The sequence below is a fragment of the Lates calcarifer genome, linkage group LG3, assembly GCF_001640805.2.
Source record: "Lates calcarifer isolate ASB-BC8 linkage group LG3, TLL_Latcal_v3, whole genome shotgun sequence".
NCBI lineage: Eukaryota > Metazoa > Chordata > Actinopteri > Centropomidae > Lates > Lates calcarifer.
In genome coordinates, this window is record NC_066835.1 from 1,458,325 (window position 1) to 1,473,917 (window position 15,593).

At 42.3% G+C, this 15,593-nt stretch overlaps 1 protein-coding gene, 1 long non-coding RNA gene and 4 other non-coding genes across 6 annotated transcripts; all 6 read right to left on the reverse strand.

The window, feature by feature from the left end:
• Positions 1-563: 563 nt before the first annotated feature.
• On the reverse strand, positions 564-3,660 carry LOC108896194 (thioredoxin-interacting protein-like). Its single transcript, XM_018695228.2, has 6 exons — positions 3,316-3,660; positions 2,961-3,036; positions 2,697-2,844; positions 2,205-2,564; positions 1,803-2,105; positions 564-1,702 (listed from the first exon to the last, which is right to left on the reverse strand). Exons 1-6 carry the CDS (start codon positions 3,569-3,571, stop codon positions 1,655-1,657), a joined length of 1,191 nt encoding a protein of 396 aa, XP_018550744.1. The 5' UTR covers positions 3,572-3,660; the 3' UTR covers positions 564-1,654.
• A 6,434-nt stretch (positions 3,661-10,094) lies between these two features.
• Positions 10,095-15,470, reverse strand: LOC108896195 (uncharacterized). The gene is made up of 9 exons (XR_001963075.2): positions 15,381-15,470; positions 14,191-14,236; positions 13,870-14,005; positions 13,415-13,442; positions 13,062-13,232; positions 12,137-12,193; positions 11,593-11,649; positions 10,602-10,645; positions 10,095-10,281 (listed from the first exon to the last, which is right to left on the reverse strand). It is a non-coding gene; the product is annotated as an uncharacterized LOC108896195 (long non-coding RNA).
• LOC127142321 (small nucleolar RNA SNORA18) lies at positions 11,403-11,536 on the reverse strand. The gene has a single exon (XR_007812907.1). It is a non-coding gene; the product is annotated as a small nucleolar RNA SNORA18 (small nucleolar RNA).
• Positions 11,816-11,951, reverse strand: LOC127142314 (small nucleolar RNA SNORA8). The gene has a single exon (XR_007812900.1). It is a non-coding gene; the product is annotated as a small nucleolar RNA SNORA8 (small nucleolar RNA).
• Positions 12,841-12,978, reverse strand: LOC127142311 (small nucleolar RNA SNORA8). Its single transcript, XR_007812897.1, has one exon. It is a non-coding gene; the product is annotated as a small nucleolar RNA SNORA8 (small nucleolar RNA).
• LOC127142307 (small nucleolar RNA Z40) lies at positions 13,307-13,378 on the reverse strand. The gene has a single exon (XR_007812893.1). It is a non-coding gene; the product is annotated as a small nucleolar RNA Z40 (small nucleolar RNA).
• Positions 15,471-15,593: the final 123 nt, after the last annotated feature.

Genomic DNA, 15,593 nt, shown 5'->3' on the forward strand with positions numbered 1-15,593 from the left:
ACATCTCCAACAAAGGGCAGCTGCTGCTCATCTCCATTTATGTAACGGCACCTGGCAGCTCACCAATCACATCCTCCAGCTCCTCCTAGAGAATCCAGTGCATCCCCGTGGCCTGATGGGACGTCTGATCCCTCCCGCAGGCTCTGGATCTCGTCTCAGCTGAACGTCTGTGGACACTGGTCCTCGTCATTTAATGAGGACAAGAGGACACGTCACAGCAGGAGATCATGCTTCAACGTCTTGTGTTTCCAGGTCTGTATGTCGGTGAATATTCAGCACTCAGTAGTCTTCCTGTGTGACAAAGTGAGAGGTCATACTGTACCAGAATATTATACAGGCTGTGACTCGCTTCTGTGGAAGACAGCTTTACTGTGGCGGCCTATGTGTTTAAGCCTGTATGGAGGTCAAAAGGCTGATTAAGGCCATGATATAACCACGATTCCTACAGTGATGATGCTCTCTACAGGGTCCCAGTGGTCCTGAAGACTGCTGGTCTCTTCCACCACACCTCGCTGACCCACAACCTGATGGCTGAGTTAAAAAGGAGGAGCAGAAACACTGGATATTTTTCAACATTTCTTTAATAAAAAAAAAACTAACCCATAGGGTTTCATACAAAAATACTTTGAAGTATCAAGGATGCATTGCAAACATACTTTCTCACAAATCAGTCTTTAACAGTGATTTTCTTTATGCCCTGAAAGAACAGAAGTTGTGAAATCACCACAGTGGAGATCTCACAGTGAAATATCGTCTAGGACAACTGCAGAACAGATACAATGATTATCCTCAAATAAGGTGCGTTCCATGGTATCAGAGCATGTCATCTGTACAAATCACGTTTGGCACTAACAGTGTCAAGAAAAAACAAAAACAGCCAATCACTAAACTGGGGTTTGGAAATTAAATGTGAGGTTCAAACAAGTTTGGAGTGATTTACTTCAAAAAAATTCACTCTCCACCTGCCAAACACAGTTCAAACTAAACAAACAGAAACTCTTGTGGGCAGAAGTGGAGCAAAATACGTCAATCAAGTGCAATAAAACAAAGGAATATTTTCAAACACTGGTACATAGGAAAATATGGATCCTGCATGACATTCTATTAGCATCTGATGACGATTATTTACATGCTGTAATTCTCAAGAGGCAACAACATTAGACAATTCTTTTTACAGCAACAGAAGCTGACTTCTGTCAGTAAAATGGATGGTTCCACAAGCAAAATCCCTTAAAAACACAGGGTTTGACTGGAATGACAAAGCATTATGAGGAAAAGACAAACCCAAAAAAAGCAAAGATGTCACAGCAGGCTTTGGGCTGACTCTTACAACATTTGGCCCCATTAACAGATTATAAAGTGGCTGCGAATGGACAGTGAGACCCTGACAGTTAAAGAGTCTCTGGAAGGACAGCTTATTCTGATAGGGAGCACCACAGGCTCTATGGTGCACCTCCACATCTACCACCTGAAAAGCGTGGTGAAGACAGCTAACAGAACCGGAAAGCATCATTCTGTCCACCTCCAGTCTCGGCTTTAGTTTTCCATCCGACATGTCTCCCTCTGGAGTTTGGACCTTCTGCCTCCTTTTCAAGTGCCTTAGATGAATGGTCCCTGAGAGCTGGGACCACAGTCTCAGAATCCCTGCTGGACTTCAGCAGACTGGCATCATGCGAGCATTGCCACTGTACTCCTCCTCTGCCTGGGGGAGAATTATTAGTTAGACTATCACAAAGGTAACTTTGTATTAACTACAGAATGCTATGTTCAGTTATTCAAACAACTTGATTGGGACACCACACCTCAGTGTATACAGGTGGCGGTGGGAACTGGAAGGCTGGAGTGTTCATGAAGATGGGGCTGTCGTCTCCGTCGAAGTCGTCCAGCAGAGGTGTGAGGGGCTGGTCCAGGCGGCAGTCGCGGGTGATGTCGGCGTAGCTGGGCGGCTCAGAGGGCATCCTGAGGGACACCCAGCTCTGAGAGGCGTTGCTGACCGAGCCCTCCTGGCTGCTCACGCTGCTGCTGCGGCTGCCTAGACCGGCAGTCCCAATGACCAGCGGCAGCTCCAGGATCAGCTTCTCACTACCAGGGATGTGGACGTAGATCTGGAAAAAGGATAATGGGTACATATTTTAAAACTGATTTTCAGTTTTCAAAAGGAATGGCCAAAAAACCACTGGTACTTGCTGAAGGTAGAGGCTTACCATCAGAGCGTACTCCACACGGATGATGTTGCAGCCCAGCATGGATGGTTTGATCTTTGGCACCCTGATGGTCTTCCCCTGCCAGGCATCACACATGCCAGAGATAATGTGGTTCCCTCTCACTGAGGACAGCTTCTGGCGGAAGACCTTGGTGCGGCCGTTAGCCTGGTAGATGTGTTTGGCGATGATGGCGGCCTTGGGTATCACAATGCGGGAGCAGGTGTTCTCGAACTTTGCATTGATGTAGATGTCTTCACCTTCGCAGAAACCACGCCGGTCAATTTTTGCATTCAGTGACACCTGGCCATCGGGGATGAACATGCAGGTGACCTTCTTCTCCTTCATGCCACCTGTGGGAGACTGAGGAAACGCAGGAGAGTAAGACTCCATGTCAAAACTCAGCAGCACTGCACTAAATGTATATGTATGAATATGTTAAGCTAAGATAAGCCCATAAAATAAACCTGTGTTATGCTGTGTCAGTGAACTCACCAACAGGTCTGGGGTGTTGACATCCAGGGGCTCCTCCACCTCAAAGGATTTCTTGCACTCGAGCGTCTGCTGCTGTGGCCTCTCTAACAGGGCCTTCACACAGTAGTGGACATAGCCAAACTTCCCCTTGTAGGATGACACCAACTGCCTATAACAAGGAGCGGAACAAGTGTCACTCAAAGGTTTTCCTCAAAACACTGCTCAGTGAAGAGGTTTACATCCACAGGCCTGTGGTATCATGTGAGCTGAGAAATGTTGCCTTACCCTTGCTGTGGGAGCTCAAATCCAAAGGAGTACTCGTATTTGTTGCCAGGCCTCAAAACGACAGATCCGTCTGAGTCTGGAAAGAGAAAATGAAATACGTTCAATTACCCTGTCAAATGACAAGCACATGTTCCTTATTTTGAGTAATTAAGTTGCTTTGCTGAGTGTCTGGTGTGGCTGCTGACAGCGGTTTGATTCAACGTGTGAAATAAATATTCCTCAGTCTCCTCTATTTGCTTCAGTGTCTTTCTTTACTACATCAGAGTGGCTGTTCATACTGGCTTCATTCCGGTAATGCTGGTAAATAACAAAGCTGGTTTCAGACTGTGACAGTGTGAGAGCTTAGTGTCCGTACCTGTAGGCTGGTCGTCCAGTCGCAGTACTTCTTCGTATCGGAGGTACTCGGCCTCCTGTCGGCACCGCTGCTTGCCTTTAGCGTACTCCACTTTAGCGCAGCCCAGACCCAGGACCTTCACTGCGGACACTCGCGTCACCTCGTTCACCTCCACTTCTATCCGACCGGACACCTTGTCCCCGCCGCAGTAAAAAGTCTTACTGGGATCCGTAAAGGTAATTTGGAAGGTTTTCATTCTCTTCGTCATGGCCACCATGACTGCTTCCTGCAGGTACGCAAGCTAAAGATAAAGAAAAACGGAGGTGTGGATCCGTAGTCCTCAAATCGATCTCGACTTATCTGCTGTAAACAAAGGCGAGCCGCTGTTTTTATATGACGAGCTTCAGCGGGGCACGAGAAGCCAGAATGAACAGCATGGCTCAGCGCGTGCACACCGCTGCCATTGGTGGAAAACCTTTGTTTGTGTGAGCTCTAGCCAATCAGCGGCCGAAACCGACGCGTGGACACCGCGTGGCTGAGGGAATGTAGGACGTGCTGAGCGAATGTGAACACAGGAAGTGAGAGGCAGACAGAAAGAACAGAACATTTGTAGTAAACAGTGAAACCAGGGAAGGGTTGGTCTGGAAACCAGCATCCATCTGACTCACACAGTCACCTCATCACAGACACTGAACCCCAAAACCTACAGGGCCTGCTGTTAATGTTAATATACACACATACCCACAGAAAACATTAAGTATTTCACACTGAAGGTTATTGATGTAACATATATGAAATAATTATGAATAACATCCTAAAGAAATTGGAGTGTGGATGTTGGCTATTGTAAATGAATATAGTTGGTAGTATGAATGTAAGATACTTAATTCTGAATATTATAAATATTCATTTGGGCATTTTCAAACCTTTATCACAGGTTGGACTAAAGAGACGTGGCCTGGGGGGGTTTTAGGTTTATGATTTTAAGACTCCCGGACTGAACTAACTGTGGAGATGTTTTAAACTCTTATTACTTGGTACATATACTTCCAGTAAGTAGTAAAGATTTCTGCATAATCATTCACAATGTATACATGTTACTGCATTTATTGACTACATTTATTGACTATTTACCCAATTCTGTCTCACAATTAACATTATTAACAACCTAAGCAGTATTGTGCATATACTATACAGCTATACTGCATCAGTAAAATAAGGTTTGTGTGAAATGTCTAGATTATATTTTTAGAATAGATGGGTGAAGGTCATGGGCAAATGATAAAATTGACCTGGGAAACTGATGAAACAGCTTTCAACTGTACGACACAGTCCACATTAGCAGACTGAGTTTTCAGAGACGTGTATGAGTGAAAGCTTTCTGTGATTCTGAGGACTTCACATTCATGTTGACTTCAATGTTGAGTTCAACAGTTCATTTCTGACCTTGGAAAGAGCAGTTAACTAATAGCTTAGAGTTTTATAAGTGTGCTGCTGGTGTTAAAGGCAAATATTTACAGTATATACCACCCACCCTGCTCTGTATGAGTACCATGCTTATTGTATGGCAAGGCTGCATCCCCACAGGCTGAGGAAGAAATATGGACTCCTGGAGCCCTGAAAGTTCCAGGGTCACTGTGTATCACTGTTTGTGCTAATTCCATTGACTTTTGTCTGGGAGTAAACATCAGTAAAGCACACTGTCAACTTACATGACACCCTGGCCAGTTATTAAGAAATCTGAAGAATCAGGAGAGGTCAAGGACAAAAAAAAAAAAAAGACTGGAAAGCCAAGAAAACTTTCAAAATCTGATGAGAAGTTTCCCTGTTTCTTCTTTGAGAAACCGAAAAAGTTCCAGCAAGGACCTGGCTCAGCATCTGGAAGCTTCATCAGGATGCCAAGTTGACCCTTCTACAGTCCAAAGAAGCTTGATCAGGAACGGTCTATGTGGAAATTTAGCTGCCAAGAAACCACTTTTGCAGAAGGGGAACGGGGTGAAAACGCTAAGATATGCTAAAGCTCACAACGATTGGAATGAAGATGTTGAATTATGGAGGGTTTGAAATGTTTAGTTCCAGTTGTCGACAATATGTGAGAAGAGCTGGAGAGAGATGGAAGAATAAGTGTTTGCAGCCTTCGGTGAAACATGGTAGACGGTCGGTGCTGGTTTGGGGCTGTATTTCTACCAGTGTTGTTGGTGATATTGTCTGAATTGATGGGGTCATGAATGCGGAAAAGTACAGACATGTTTTAATTCATTGTGCCATTCATTCTGTAAAGTGCCTGATATGAAATGGTTTCATTTTTCAGCATGATAATGATCTGAAGCACACTGCTAATGCAGTGAAAAACAACTGATAAGACAGTCATGGAGTGACCTCCACAGAGTCCACACCTGAATATTACAGAGGCAGTATGGGATCACCTGGACAGACAAAGAAAGAAAAGACAGCCTAAATCCAAAGCAGGGAAGTGCTGAAAGAAGCTTGGTAAAATATACCAGAAGATTACTTCTGAATCTTTAAGACAGTGTCCCCAAATGAGTTCGATGTGCTTAGTGCCAAGAGAGGTCACACTAAATACTTTTGCCTGTAGAGGCCATTTTGTTCTGAAAATTGTGTTTTTAAAATTTTTCTGCACATATTTCCTGTTTTTTTCTGTTTGTATCTCATCAAAAAGGCCTAAAAATAAATATGGATGGTCATTAAATCTTTAAATGACAAAGCTTTTTCACAGTACTACATATATACAACATACCTAGGTAACAAGGTTAATTAGTGTATATGTTGTGTGAGCTGAACATTTTATATTGGCAGGGCTGCCTGTCTGTGTGTCCACCTGGCTGACTGCCCACACACAACAATACGTTCCTCACACTCCATTTGGAGTTTTTGAATGTGTGTGACACTCAGGATTTTTTCTTCCTAGTTACACAGGTGTTTCTTTTGTAATGTGTTTGTATGGTGTAATGTGATCTGCTCAACCCACTGTTGTTGCTGGGGGCTTGGACCAGAAGCTGTTTTTGGATCTGATGAGATTTCATTGTGAACTTTCACCCACTGGAGAATTTTCTACCATAAAACTTTTAGAGGAATTTTTGTGTCGTAGAGTTTGGTTCACCCGCACAATGCTACTGAAAACACAACACAAAACAACCTCAAATGACGCAGGCGCCTCATTTCAGCCGGCAGGTCTCGCCCCTCTGTGGGAGGGGCAGGGGACCTATTACGTGTCTGTGTCTCATGTCCAGTCTGATTGTTGAAGGTTGCCAGCTTGTGTCTTGACTGAGAATGGGGCTGTTGATCAGCTCTGAAGGTGAGCTGTGCTGTCTGATGTTGCACTCCCAATGATAAAACAAAGCGTATATGATTTGATTGTACTGTCATATATTACTGAAGATTAAGAGAGGTTTGTGTGATTGGGCAAAGAATCTAGTCTGACCAGTGAATGAGATCAGTGCAGGCTTATCAGCCAGTGAGTCAGCTGGGGTAGAGAGAGGTGCACAAACCAACACAGGGGCTGTGGTAAAAATTAGCTTAGGAAGGTTCCTAACTGACCCTGAAGTATCTGAGTCTAAGCCATGATCAGAGCTGGTCCAGGTCTCTAAAGGAGCTTCAGTGCTTCCTGAGGGGATACAGGATACACTGGACCTTCCTTGAATGAAAGGAAAGGAGGTAATGCCGTCCCACAGTTCCTTGCGGCAGCAGCACTTAAAGGGATGCACCACAGCAGACCCATGTACATGAAGAAACAGCAGAGCACCTGTTTTATGTTTGTGACATGATCCAGCACTTATGGAATCCTTTGTGACTGGCTGAGCTCCAAATCCATAAATCCAGATTTCCTCTCTTTATCCAGTTATGAGTCGTCATGAAGATTAAATTTTATTTTTAACAATATCATCATCATTACAAATACTATATACATAAGTGTCATTTCATTATATAACCCCCATTGTGAAATGCAGAGTGGATCAATGGATCAGCTTCAGTCTTTTCATGTAATTGCATGTGTGTTTGTTCTTCCTGTGTGTAACTGATGGTTAAATGTTCCCTGTATATAAACTGAAAACATCCTTTCATCAGGAACTCATGTCATTTTATTTGATATAAATTGCGACCTTCAGTAATTCTTAAATTATTTTTAGCTAGGAGTATTTTAGTATCTTGCTAAATTTGCACATGTATTTTTATTTTTTATAAATTGCGACCTTTAGTAATTCTTAACTCACTTCCAGCTCAGATTATTTAAGACACTGTTTTGTCGTTTCTGCACCTTGCACTCAAGTTATTTGGGGTAATATCTATGTATTTAGTTAGTATACTTTTGTATCATGCTGTTCTTTCTGTACTGTGTTGCCTTTTATTGTTGTCACCTGAAAGTTAAAGTTCACAAATAGTTCAGGGAAGTTTTCTGTGTGAGGATTACATTTTTGTTCTCAGGTCTTCAATGCACATTTTGGGTTTTTAGTCATGGTTTCATCACTATTCACCCTCCGGTCTCTCTTACTCCTCATGGGTGGCATTTAGTGTCAATTCATTAAAAAAAAAAAAAATCACTTTATTTTTCATTTTTCCAGTCAAATATGTGGGACATTCATGTCGTTGGTGAAAATGCCTGTTTCTATAACAGCTGGACACAAATGTTCAAGTGTTTCATTGTTTTATAGCAGTCACACCATGCAGCCCTAAAGAAATTTGCATATGGAAGCTTAATGATGTTGTTAGTGCAAACTAACATAAACTCCTGACTACACTGTTACTGTATGTGTACTAGTCCACATACAGTGTTATATACATGTTACAGAGCATGCCCATTAGCTCAGCTAGTACAAACTACATGTGGCTCATGTCCACTTTGGCAGAAAGAAGTCACAAATAAAGGAGTTCACCTTCAGATTTTTTGCACAGTTTTGCAATATTAAATACAATCAGGTCTTTAACAGTGTCTTAAAAATAAATAAATAAATGGGTGAATGATATATAATTTTTTACAGCGTCTCGAGATAACTTCTGTTGTGAATTGGCACTATATAAATAAAATTTGACTTGACTTGACTATTTATTCAATATATTCACTCCACCCATAGCTTAGCTCCTGAATGTCCTGAATGTAACATATAACTGTGGAGAGCAGTGAACAAATAGTAGCTTTTAACTATGAAAAGGTAAGAAAGCCCTGCCAAAATATAGTTATACATTATATTATATACATAATATACGTATATTACAAACAGCAACCATTTCTCATTTAAAATTCCCAAAACACAGTTTAAACTCCACTGATCTTAGCCTGTAATAAAGCTTCCAACTTAAAAATGACGTGTTTTTCAAGCTCCATAGTATGATATGTTTTATATTTTAGATTCTTTAAAGTAGCCACCTTTTGCTTTAATGGCAGCTTTGCACACTCTTGACCTTCTCTCAGTCAGATTCATGACGTAGTCACCTGGAGTGGTTTTCCAACAGTCTTGAAGGAGTTCCCAGAGGTGCTGAGCACTTCACTCTGCAGTCCAACTCATCCCAAACCATCTCACTTGGGTTTAGGTCAGGTGACTGTGGAGGCCAGGTCACCTGACACAGCACTCCATCACTCTCCTTCTTGGTCAGATAGTCTTTATAAAGCCAGGAGGTGTGTTTGTTGTCATTGTCCTGTTGAAAAACTAATGATGGTCCCACTAAGCACAAACCAGAGGGGATGGCATGTCACTGCAGAATGCTGTGGTAGCCGCGCTGGTTAAGTGTGCAGCTCTCTGTGAAGCATTTATGGGCTCTAATCTGAGGGGCTGTTAATTTTCTGCATTGACTGACCTTCATGTCTTAAAGTAATGATGGACTGTTGTTTCTCTTTACTTAGTTGAGTGGTTCTTGCCATAATATGGATTAGAACAGAGGCTATTGACTGTATAGAACTGTGTACCAACCCTAACTCTGCACAGCACAACTCAAACTCAGCCAGGCTGGTCCTGTAGCAGTCTCCTTATATATCCACGAAGTCTGCTGGCATAGCCCAGAGGCATCATCTGATGACTGATTAGAATCTTTGGAAGTTAACAAACACTGAAACATATTGCCAAAGAAATGGGAAAAAAAAGTTTGGTTTTCAAATGGAGAGTAAAAAAATGAGTTTGGAAATAAAATCACACCAAAATTTAAAGTCTATTTAAATTAGAAAATCTTCTACAAAAAATACTAAAATGTTGATTTGCAAAAGCTGTCTATTTTATGATCAACGTATCTGACCACTTGTATATTATATTCCTTATTTTACATCTTAATGTTACGGTGCTGCCATTTATGACATTAGTGATTTGAATTGTCCTTTTTGAAATTGATTTACTTATGAGGGGGTTTATTTTTGCATTGCAACAGGCATTTAAAGGTTCATGTTAGAACATGTTGTCATGTCAGTACAAGAATGTACAGGCGCATTGAGATCAAAATCCCTGCAGGATTTTTAGCTATGTACTTTTTCCACAAACTTTTTGAAGCACTCTCATATTTGAATTGTATTGTAATGTATCAAAAATTTTAAATGAATGGTCAGCATTTTGATCTGTATCCAGATCTACATTCATGATTTGTATGTAGTCTATAAACCAGTCATTGTGTTCATAGAAACACACTGCCCACTAGTGGAGGAAATATGCTGCTACAGTTACAGTTGCTGTTTTTAACAGCAGCCAGGGGCAAAAGTCATCTCGTAGCAGGGAAGTGTACAAACTAGCCATACATCAATTCCACATGCCATTTAAACACATTCTGAATTCTTATGTTCAGATAGGAGAGAAACAAGGTCTGGGACGAGAAGTGTATTTATTTGTTATTGTGTACACAGCATATAGAACAAAGTTGATGTGATGCAGTAAAACACACGGCTGCTTTAGCCAACATCATTCTAAAAAGCAACTGTTAACGTTGTTCTGAGGCGAGTGACCGTACGTCCTCACAGCTGCTCAGTGATGGCTCTGCACCAACCTGCTGCTTCTGAAAATAAAGAAAATAGTTACACTCAACAGTAGTCATGTGCAGGGTGCTGCAGTCATTCTACTCATGCAGAACTTTGTTTTGACAATGATACATATCAAATATTAGGTGATGGCAACATAAAACTGATAATCAAAGACAGGTCATGTTCCCAGTAGGCCTTCACAGCAGGCTGCTGCAGAAGACTACTGGGATGGTTTTTGTTTTCTGGTCAACTCCACAGCAAGTCAGGAACACAGAGTCCTGAAAGCCTTGGTATATGACCAACTCCAAACACTGGAGCCCTGCCCCCACCCCACCAAACACAAAGAAAAACTTACAGTGAGGCAGCTGGCAGTCATGTATCCCAGACGGTTTCAGGATTCTGAAACAAAATGACCTTCAATTACATTCCAATTCCCTCATTTCAGCACATTTTATCCAATCAGTTCAGCTTTCCCTGAGTTGTTCAGCACCTCAGGTACAGCATCATTCCCATTTTCTATTGTTTCCTGCACATTTCATTAATATGTAGGTGATGACTAGGTGTGTTGGAGATGACCTGGTCAGCTTTCCCAAAACTCAATGATTCATCCTCTTCAATCTCTGTCCAAGTGCTTTTGTTTTTTAAATATTACCTCATGTTGCTTTTAAATCTGCCTGGACGCCTTATGTAAAGCACTGAATTACCTTGTTAATAAAATGAGCTACACAGATTAATCTGTCTTCTCTTGGAATGACACTAGCATTGTACAGTAAATGACTACATTAAGCCATTTCCATACACTTTTTCATGTTCCTACTAACTACCCCATGTACAATTTGATTGGGGTGCAAAAAATACCCTCAGTATTATAATACAAGGAGTACAGTCTTGACCTGCTGTGTATGAAAAGTGCCTTGAAATAACTTCTGTTGTGATTTGGTGCTATGTTTGAATTAATGCCCAAATATGGCCTGACAAACTGCTGAGCACCTGCTGAGCTCTGACACACAATTTCCCCCATATCAGTAAAATAAACAGCGTTCAGACCTGACATTATGAAAGAGTGAATAACTGACAGCAGCAGCAGAGGGAGGACAGGAGGACTGACTGACTGCTACTTGTCAAACTGGCAGAGTACATCACTTCACTGATCATCACATGTTCTGCAGTAATATCCCATCATGCTCATGGGAGTGAACACGTGGGTAAAGCGAAACTACAGATTTCCTCTCTGAGGCATTTCCAACGACATGGCCCTACAGTTAAAGGTCTGTCGGGATAGACCTCAGCTTTCACTGGTAGAGACCACTCATCCAGTCACTTCCAGTTATTTTGACTTCACTCACCTTTGACAGCCTGCTATGGTCTGGGATCAGGAGGCTACCCTCTGCTGCAGCTCCAACCTGGAGGAACAATCAAGATTTAAGTGTCTGATAATCAGAGCTCTCTATAAGCACCTTAACTGTTACAGCTTATACTGTTAGAGCTCTGTGCTAAAACCACATGGATACATTCATGTAAACTCAAACCAGGAAAATGGTTTTAGAAAGTCTGGAATGATTCTAAGATGAGTGTTTCAACAAATATACCAGGACTCCAAACACAGGCAGCATGGAGACCAACGATGCCGTGTTGAGTTTGTCTAGCACTGACTTTTGAACAAACCAGCTGATCACACAGCTGGCTGCAGATACCACACAGTGCACTTCATTTGTCTCTGTTGGCTCGGTGTACAAAACAAATGGCCATAAATCCAACAAATCATTTTTACAGACAACACCCTTCTATCATCAGTTGAAATTCAAGATACAGATTGTGGCCTCAGTATTTTTCTGTGTGGATTGTGGCAGATTTCAGCCTGGTTATTCCAAATACTCTGACTTCACTCACCTCTGAAGCCCTCCTGAAGTCTGGGACTGGAAGTCTATCCTTTGCTGCAGCTCAAACCTAGAGGAAGGTTAGGGATGAGAGTGAGAAATGTGTTAACAGAGGACCAGAGGGACACACAGATATAAGTGCAGGGATGACAACCTGGGCTTGTGTGTGTGTGTCAGCATAGTGTAACATCAGTTCACTTGTGATAGGTTTGTCCTGATTAATTACAAAAATGACCAATAAGAAATTCAGGACTGGCCTGTGGGTTTTGCTTTTCTGTTTGATTATATGGAGGACATTTAAACAATGTAATCCAGTAGCCTCCATAACAATACGTTTTATTTCTTGTTGCATAAACATGCATTTATCTTAAGCATACTTTTCCCCTTTTAGAGAAGAGCAGTATCTTCTTACAACCTCACATGAATGAAGAATGATCTCAATCAGCATCAGACAGTACTCTGCATAATCCTGGATCCCAGTTTAGTTTAGTTACTGGAATCAGCAGTGGGAGAAAGGGGGATCTGTTTATTCCCAAGTTCCTCTTTGAATGAGCAAATCCACACTTGAATTTTTACTCGGCACCCGACAGTCAGTTTTCAATCAACACTACGAGTCCCAGTTCAAAGAGAAAGAGACGACAACAGCTCTTTGTGTCATCACTAAATACTCCTTTAGGGCAATTAGTGCAGATGTATGAACTATTAGCAAGAGAATGAGCGTGTTTCAACAAAAATACCAGGACTCCAAACACAGGCAGCATGGAGACCAACGATGCCAGATGTTGAGTTTGTCTAGCACTGACTTTTGAGCAAACCAGCTGATCACACAGCTGGCTGCAGATACCACACAGTGCTGTCCCTGTGTACTTGTGAGTTACTAGTTTACCCCCCCCCCCGTGTGCATCGTACACATCACTGATGATGCTGGTGCCTTTTACCTTTCAAGATGTTGCGTTTTCCTCATGGCATCATATCTCTATTCATGTCGAGCAGGCACCTGCTGTTTGTTTTCACACTCTGGAGTGGTGTCATGGAAAAAAAGAGTCATGCTAACACACACCCTTTGTATGTTGCTGCATCAGTGCTGAAGGCCAGGACAGTGAGGAGCCCTACAGGAGGCAGAGGAAGGATTAAGGTGAGAACGTGTTTCCAGAACCATCAACATATTCACTTATCAGCAGCATGTTGTTCAGAGAGGCAGCTGTCACTCACACTTCAGAGCAGTTGAACATATTTAGCCAATCATCATAACACTTAGTCAACACTAGATGCATTCTGTAATTCAACTTACCCTGCTGTACTCAGGTCTTCTCCAGCACCTGGAAAACATGATATAGGACAGTTTATATTCACTACCATTAAAAAAAACAACTAAAAAACATTGACCTGCCAAATGTAACATCTGTTAGTTCCCATTAGTAACACTGCTGCAGAGTCAACAGCAGTGGGTTGCAAGAGAATGAATTGCTCTCTGCACTGTATGCCCTCTACAGCCCACGTGTCAGGACCAGAGCACATACTGTGCCAACAACAGTATACAGTATAGCCTTTCACTTAATGAAATGGATTGTGCATCACTGTCATAGTTCTGCCCCGTTTCCACTGTTAAAAAGAGCAGAGCGTTTAATGGACAGACAACATGTCCAGGCTGTCTTTGGGGACAGAGGGTCTCTTAGAGGGAGCCGAGTCAGCAGTTAGAACAGACTGCAGCAGGATGGCCAAGAAGAATGATGTCACAAATGTTACCTCACTGAATCTCCATCCTTGTTCAGCATCAACTCCTCCATAACATTTCATAGCACGTCTCTGTATCCATCCAGCTCCCAGTGACAGACTGCAATAATCAATGCAGTTGCATTTGATTTGGCACGAGGTACGTGTCCTGAAAGCAGAGTTTAGTTTTAATTTTAGGTCAAAAGTTTTGGTACAGTCTTATATTTTAGTTATAGGACATGCACTGTGAATAAAGACCAGTCTTAAATTAGCAGGGATACAGCAACAGTAAAGAAGGTTCATTTTGTTTCTTCAAAAGACCACTCCAATCTACTACCAACATCAAATACTAACCTCATGTCCCAGGGGGTCATCACAAACTGATGGATAAGCTCACAGCCTGTATTACAAAAAACAAGAAAAAAGAAAGTTGGTTTTCATCTGAAAATGTATTAACCTTGATCTGTCTCTAAAGCACACTGGGTGATCACTTACACCAGAATATTACATGAATAGTTAAACTAGACAGAAGGTGAATGTGCCAGGCCTCATTGTCACCATTCAGCAACCAATAGTGCAGAGGTGAAAGCAAAACCTGACTTTATATAGCCACCACTGTCCTGGGATCAGCCCACTGCACAGGACAAGCCCCTTGATGAGTCTGTACTGTGGCTCTGGTGTGGGACACACTGATCCACATATCTGGATTGGACATGTTCAACTCTTGTAACTCATTTGAAATCTTGATGGACGCAGCACTGGTATCATTTAAGACCCCCTCCAGCACCCCCGCTATTATTTGTTTCTGTGTTCCCATTCTTAAAGTAATCCAGATCACTTGGTTAATATTGCACTGTTACTGTTAGTACATTGTGGATTGTGTCATGGGGTGCAGTTGTACCAATCATTATCATTATTGGCGAATTTAATTAATTTGATCCATAACACATTCTGACTGCAGGTAGATGTGTTAGTAGATACAGTAGCAGTGCTATGGGCAATGACTGAAAGCATGGTTGTTGAGACAGAGACATGGAGGGACAGCGGAGGTAAATACCCCGGCTCTGCCAGGAACTGCTGACCCAGCGGGAAGAGCAGGAAAAAGTCGCGGGGAAACAGACGCCTGGCGCGGTCACAACGTTCCTGTAACCGTCATGCAACGCTCGTGGCGCGTCCTCTGAATCGAGAGACGTTTGCTTGAACTTTTTACAGGGAGAGTAGGAAGGGTTTTTCTAACGGGGGAAAAAAACACGGTCCATGGCGGGACTTCAGACCTGCTACGTTAGGACTTAAACACGGACCGCGGTCAGACCACCTCAGTTCTACAGAGGATTTTTTTCGAAGCCGATAGCCGCATTAGCATCGACTTAGCTGACAACCAAATCACTATGCTAAGTGAGGACAACGTGGTGTCCTGAAGGCCTTGACCAATACAACAACGTGAACCTAATCTCGGCAGCCGTGTGTATAGTCTGTAGTCTGTTACTCTCTGTGTTCTGTGCGGTGTCTGTTGAGAAAACGGTGAATGACTTATTTATTTTTACCTGTTGCTGACGAAGTCCTGCTACAGCCTCCAGACTCACTCTCAACAGAAGAGGAAAAGGCCGCAAACTGTGTCGCAGAAATATATATAGGACACGTTACGTCATTTGAAATCTTCTTCGTCTTTTCCGGCAGACTAGGCACGGTTTAGTGCATTACTGCCTCCCATTGGTGTTATAACGTTATTGCTACCATTGGTAACTGAGCCCTATATC

Excerpts from the sequence above, each read along its gene's own strand:
- LOC108896194 (XM_018695228.2), bottom strand. The coding sequence starts at position 3,571 with ATGGTGGCCATGACGAAGAGAATGAAAACCTTCCAAATTACCTTTACG. Across the intron at positions 3,037-3,315 it reads ACTGGACGACCAGCCTACAG|ACTCAGACGGATCTGTCGTT; the intron begins GTACGGACACTA and ends TTCTCTTTCCAG. Across the intron at positions 2,106-2,204 it reads GTGTGGAGTACGCTCTGATG|ATCTACGTCCACATCCCTGG; the intron begins GTAAGCCTCTAC and ends TCCTTTTTCCAG.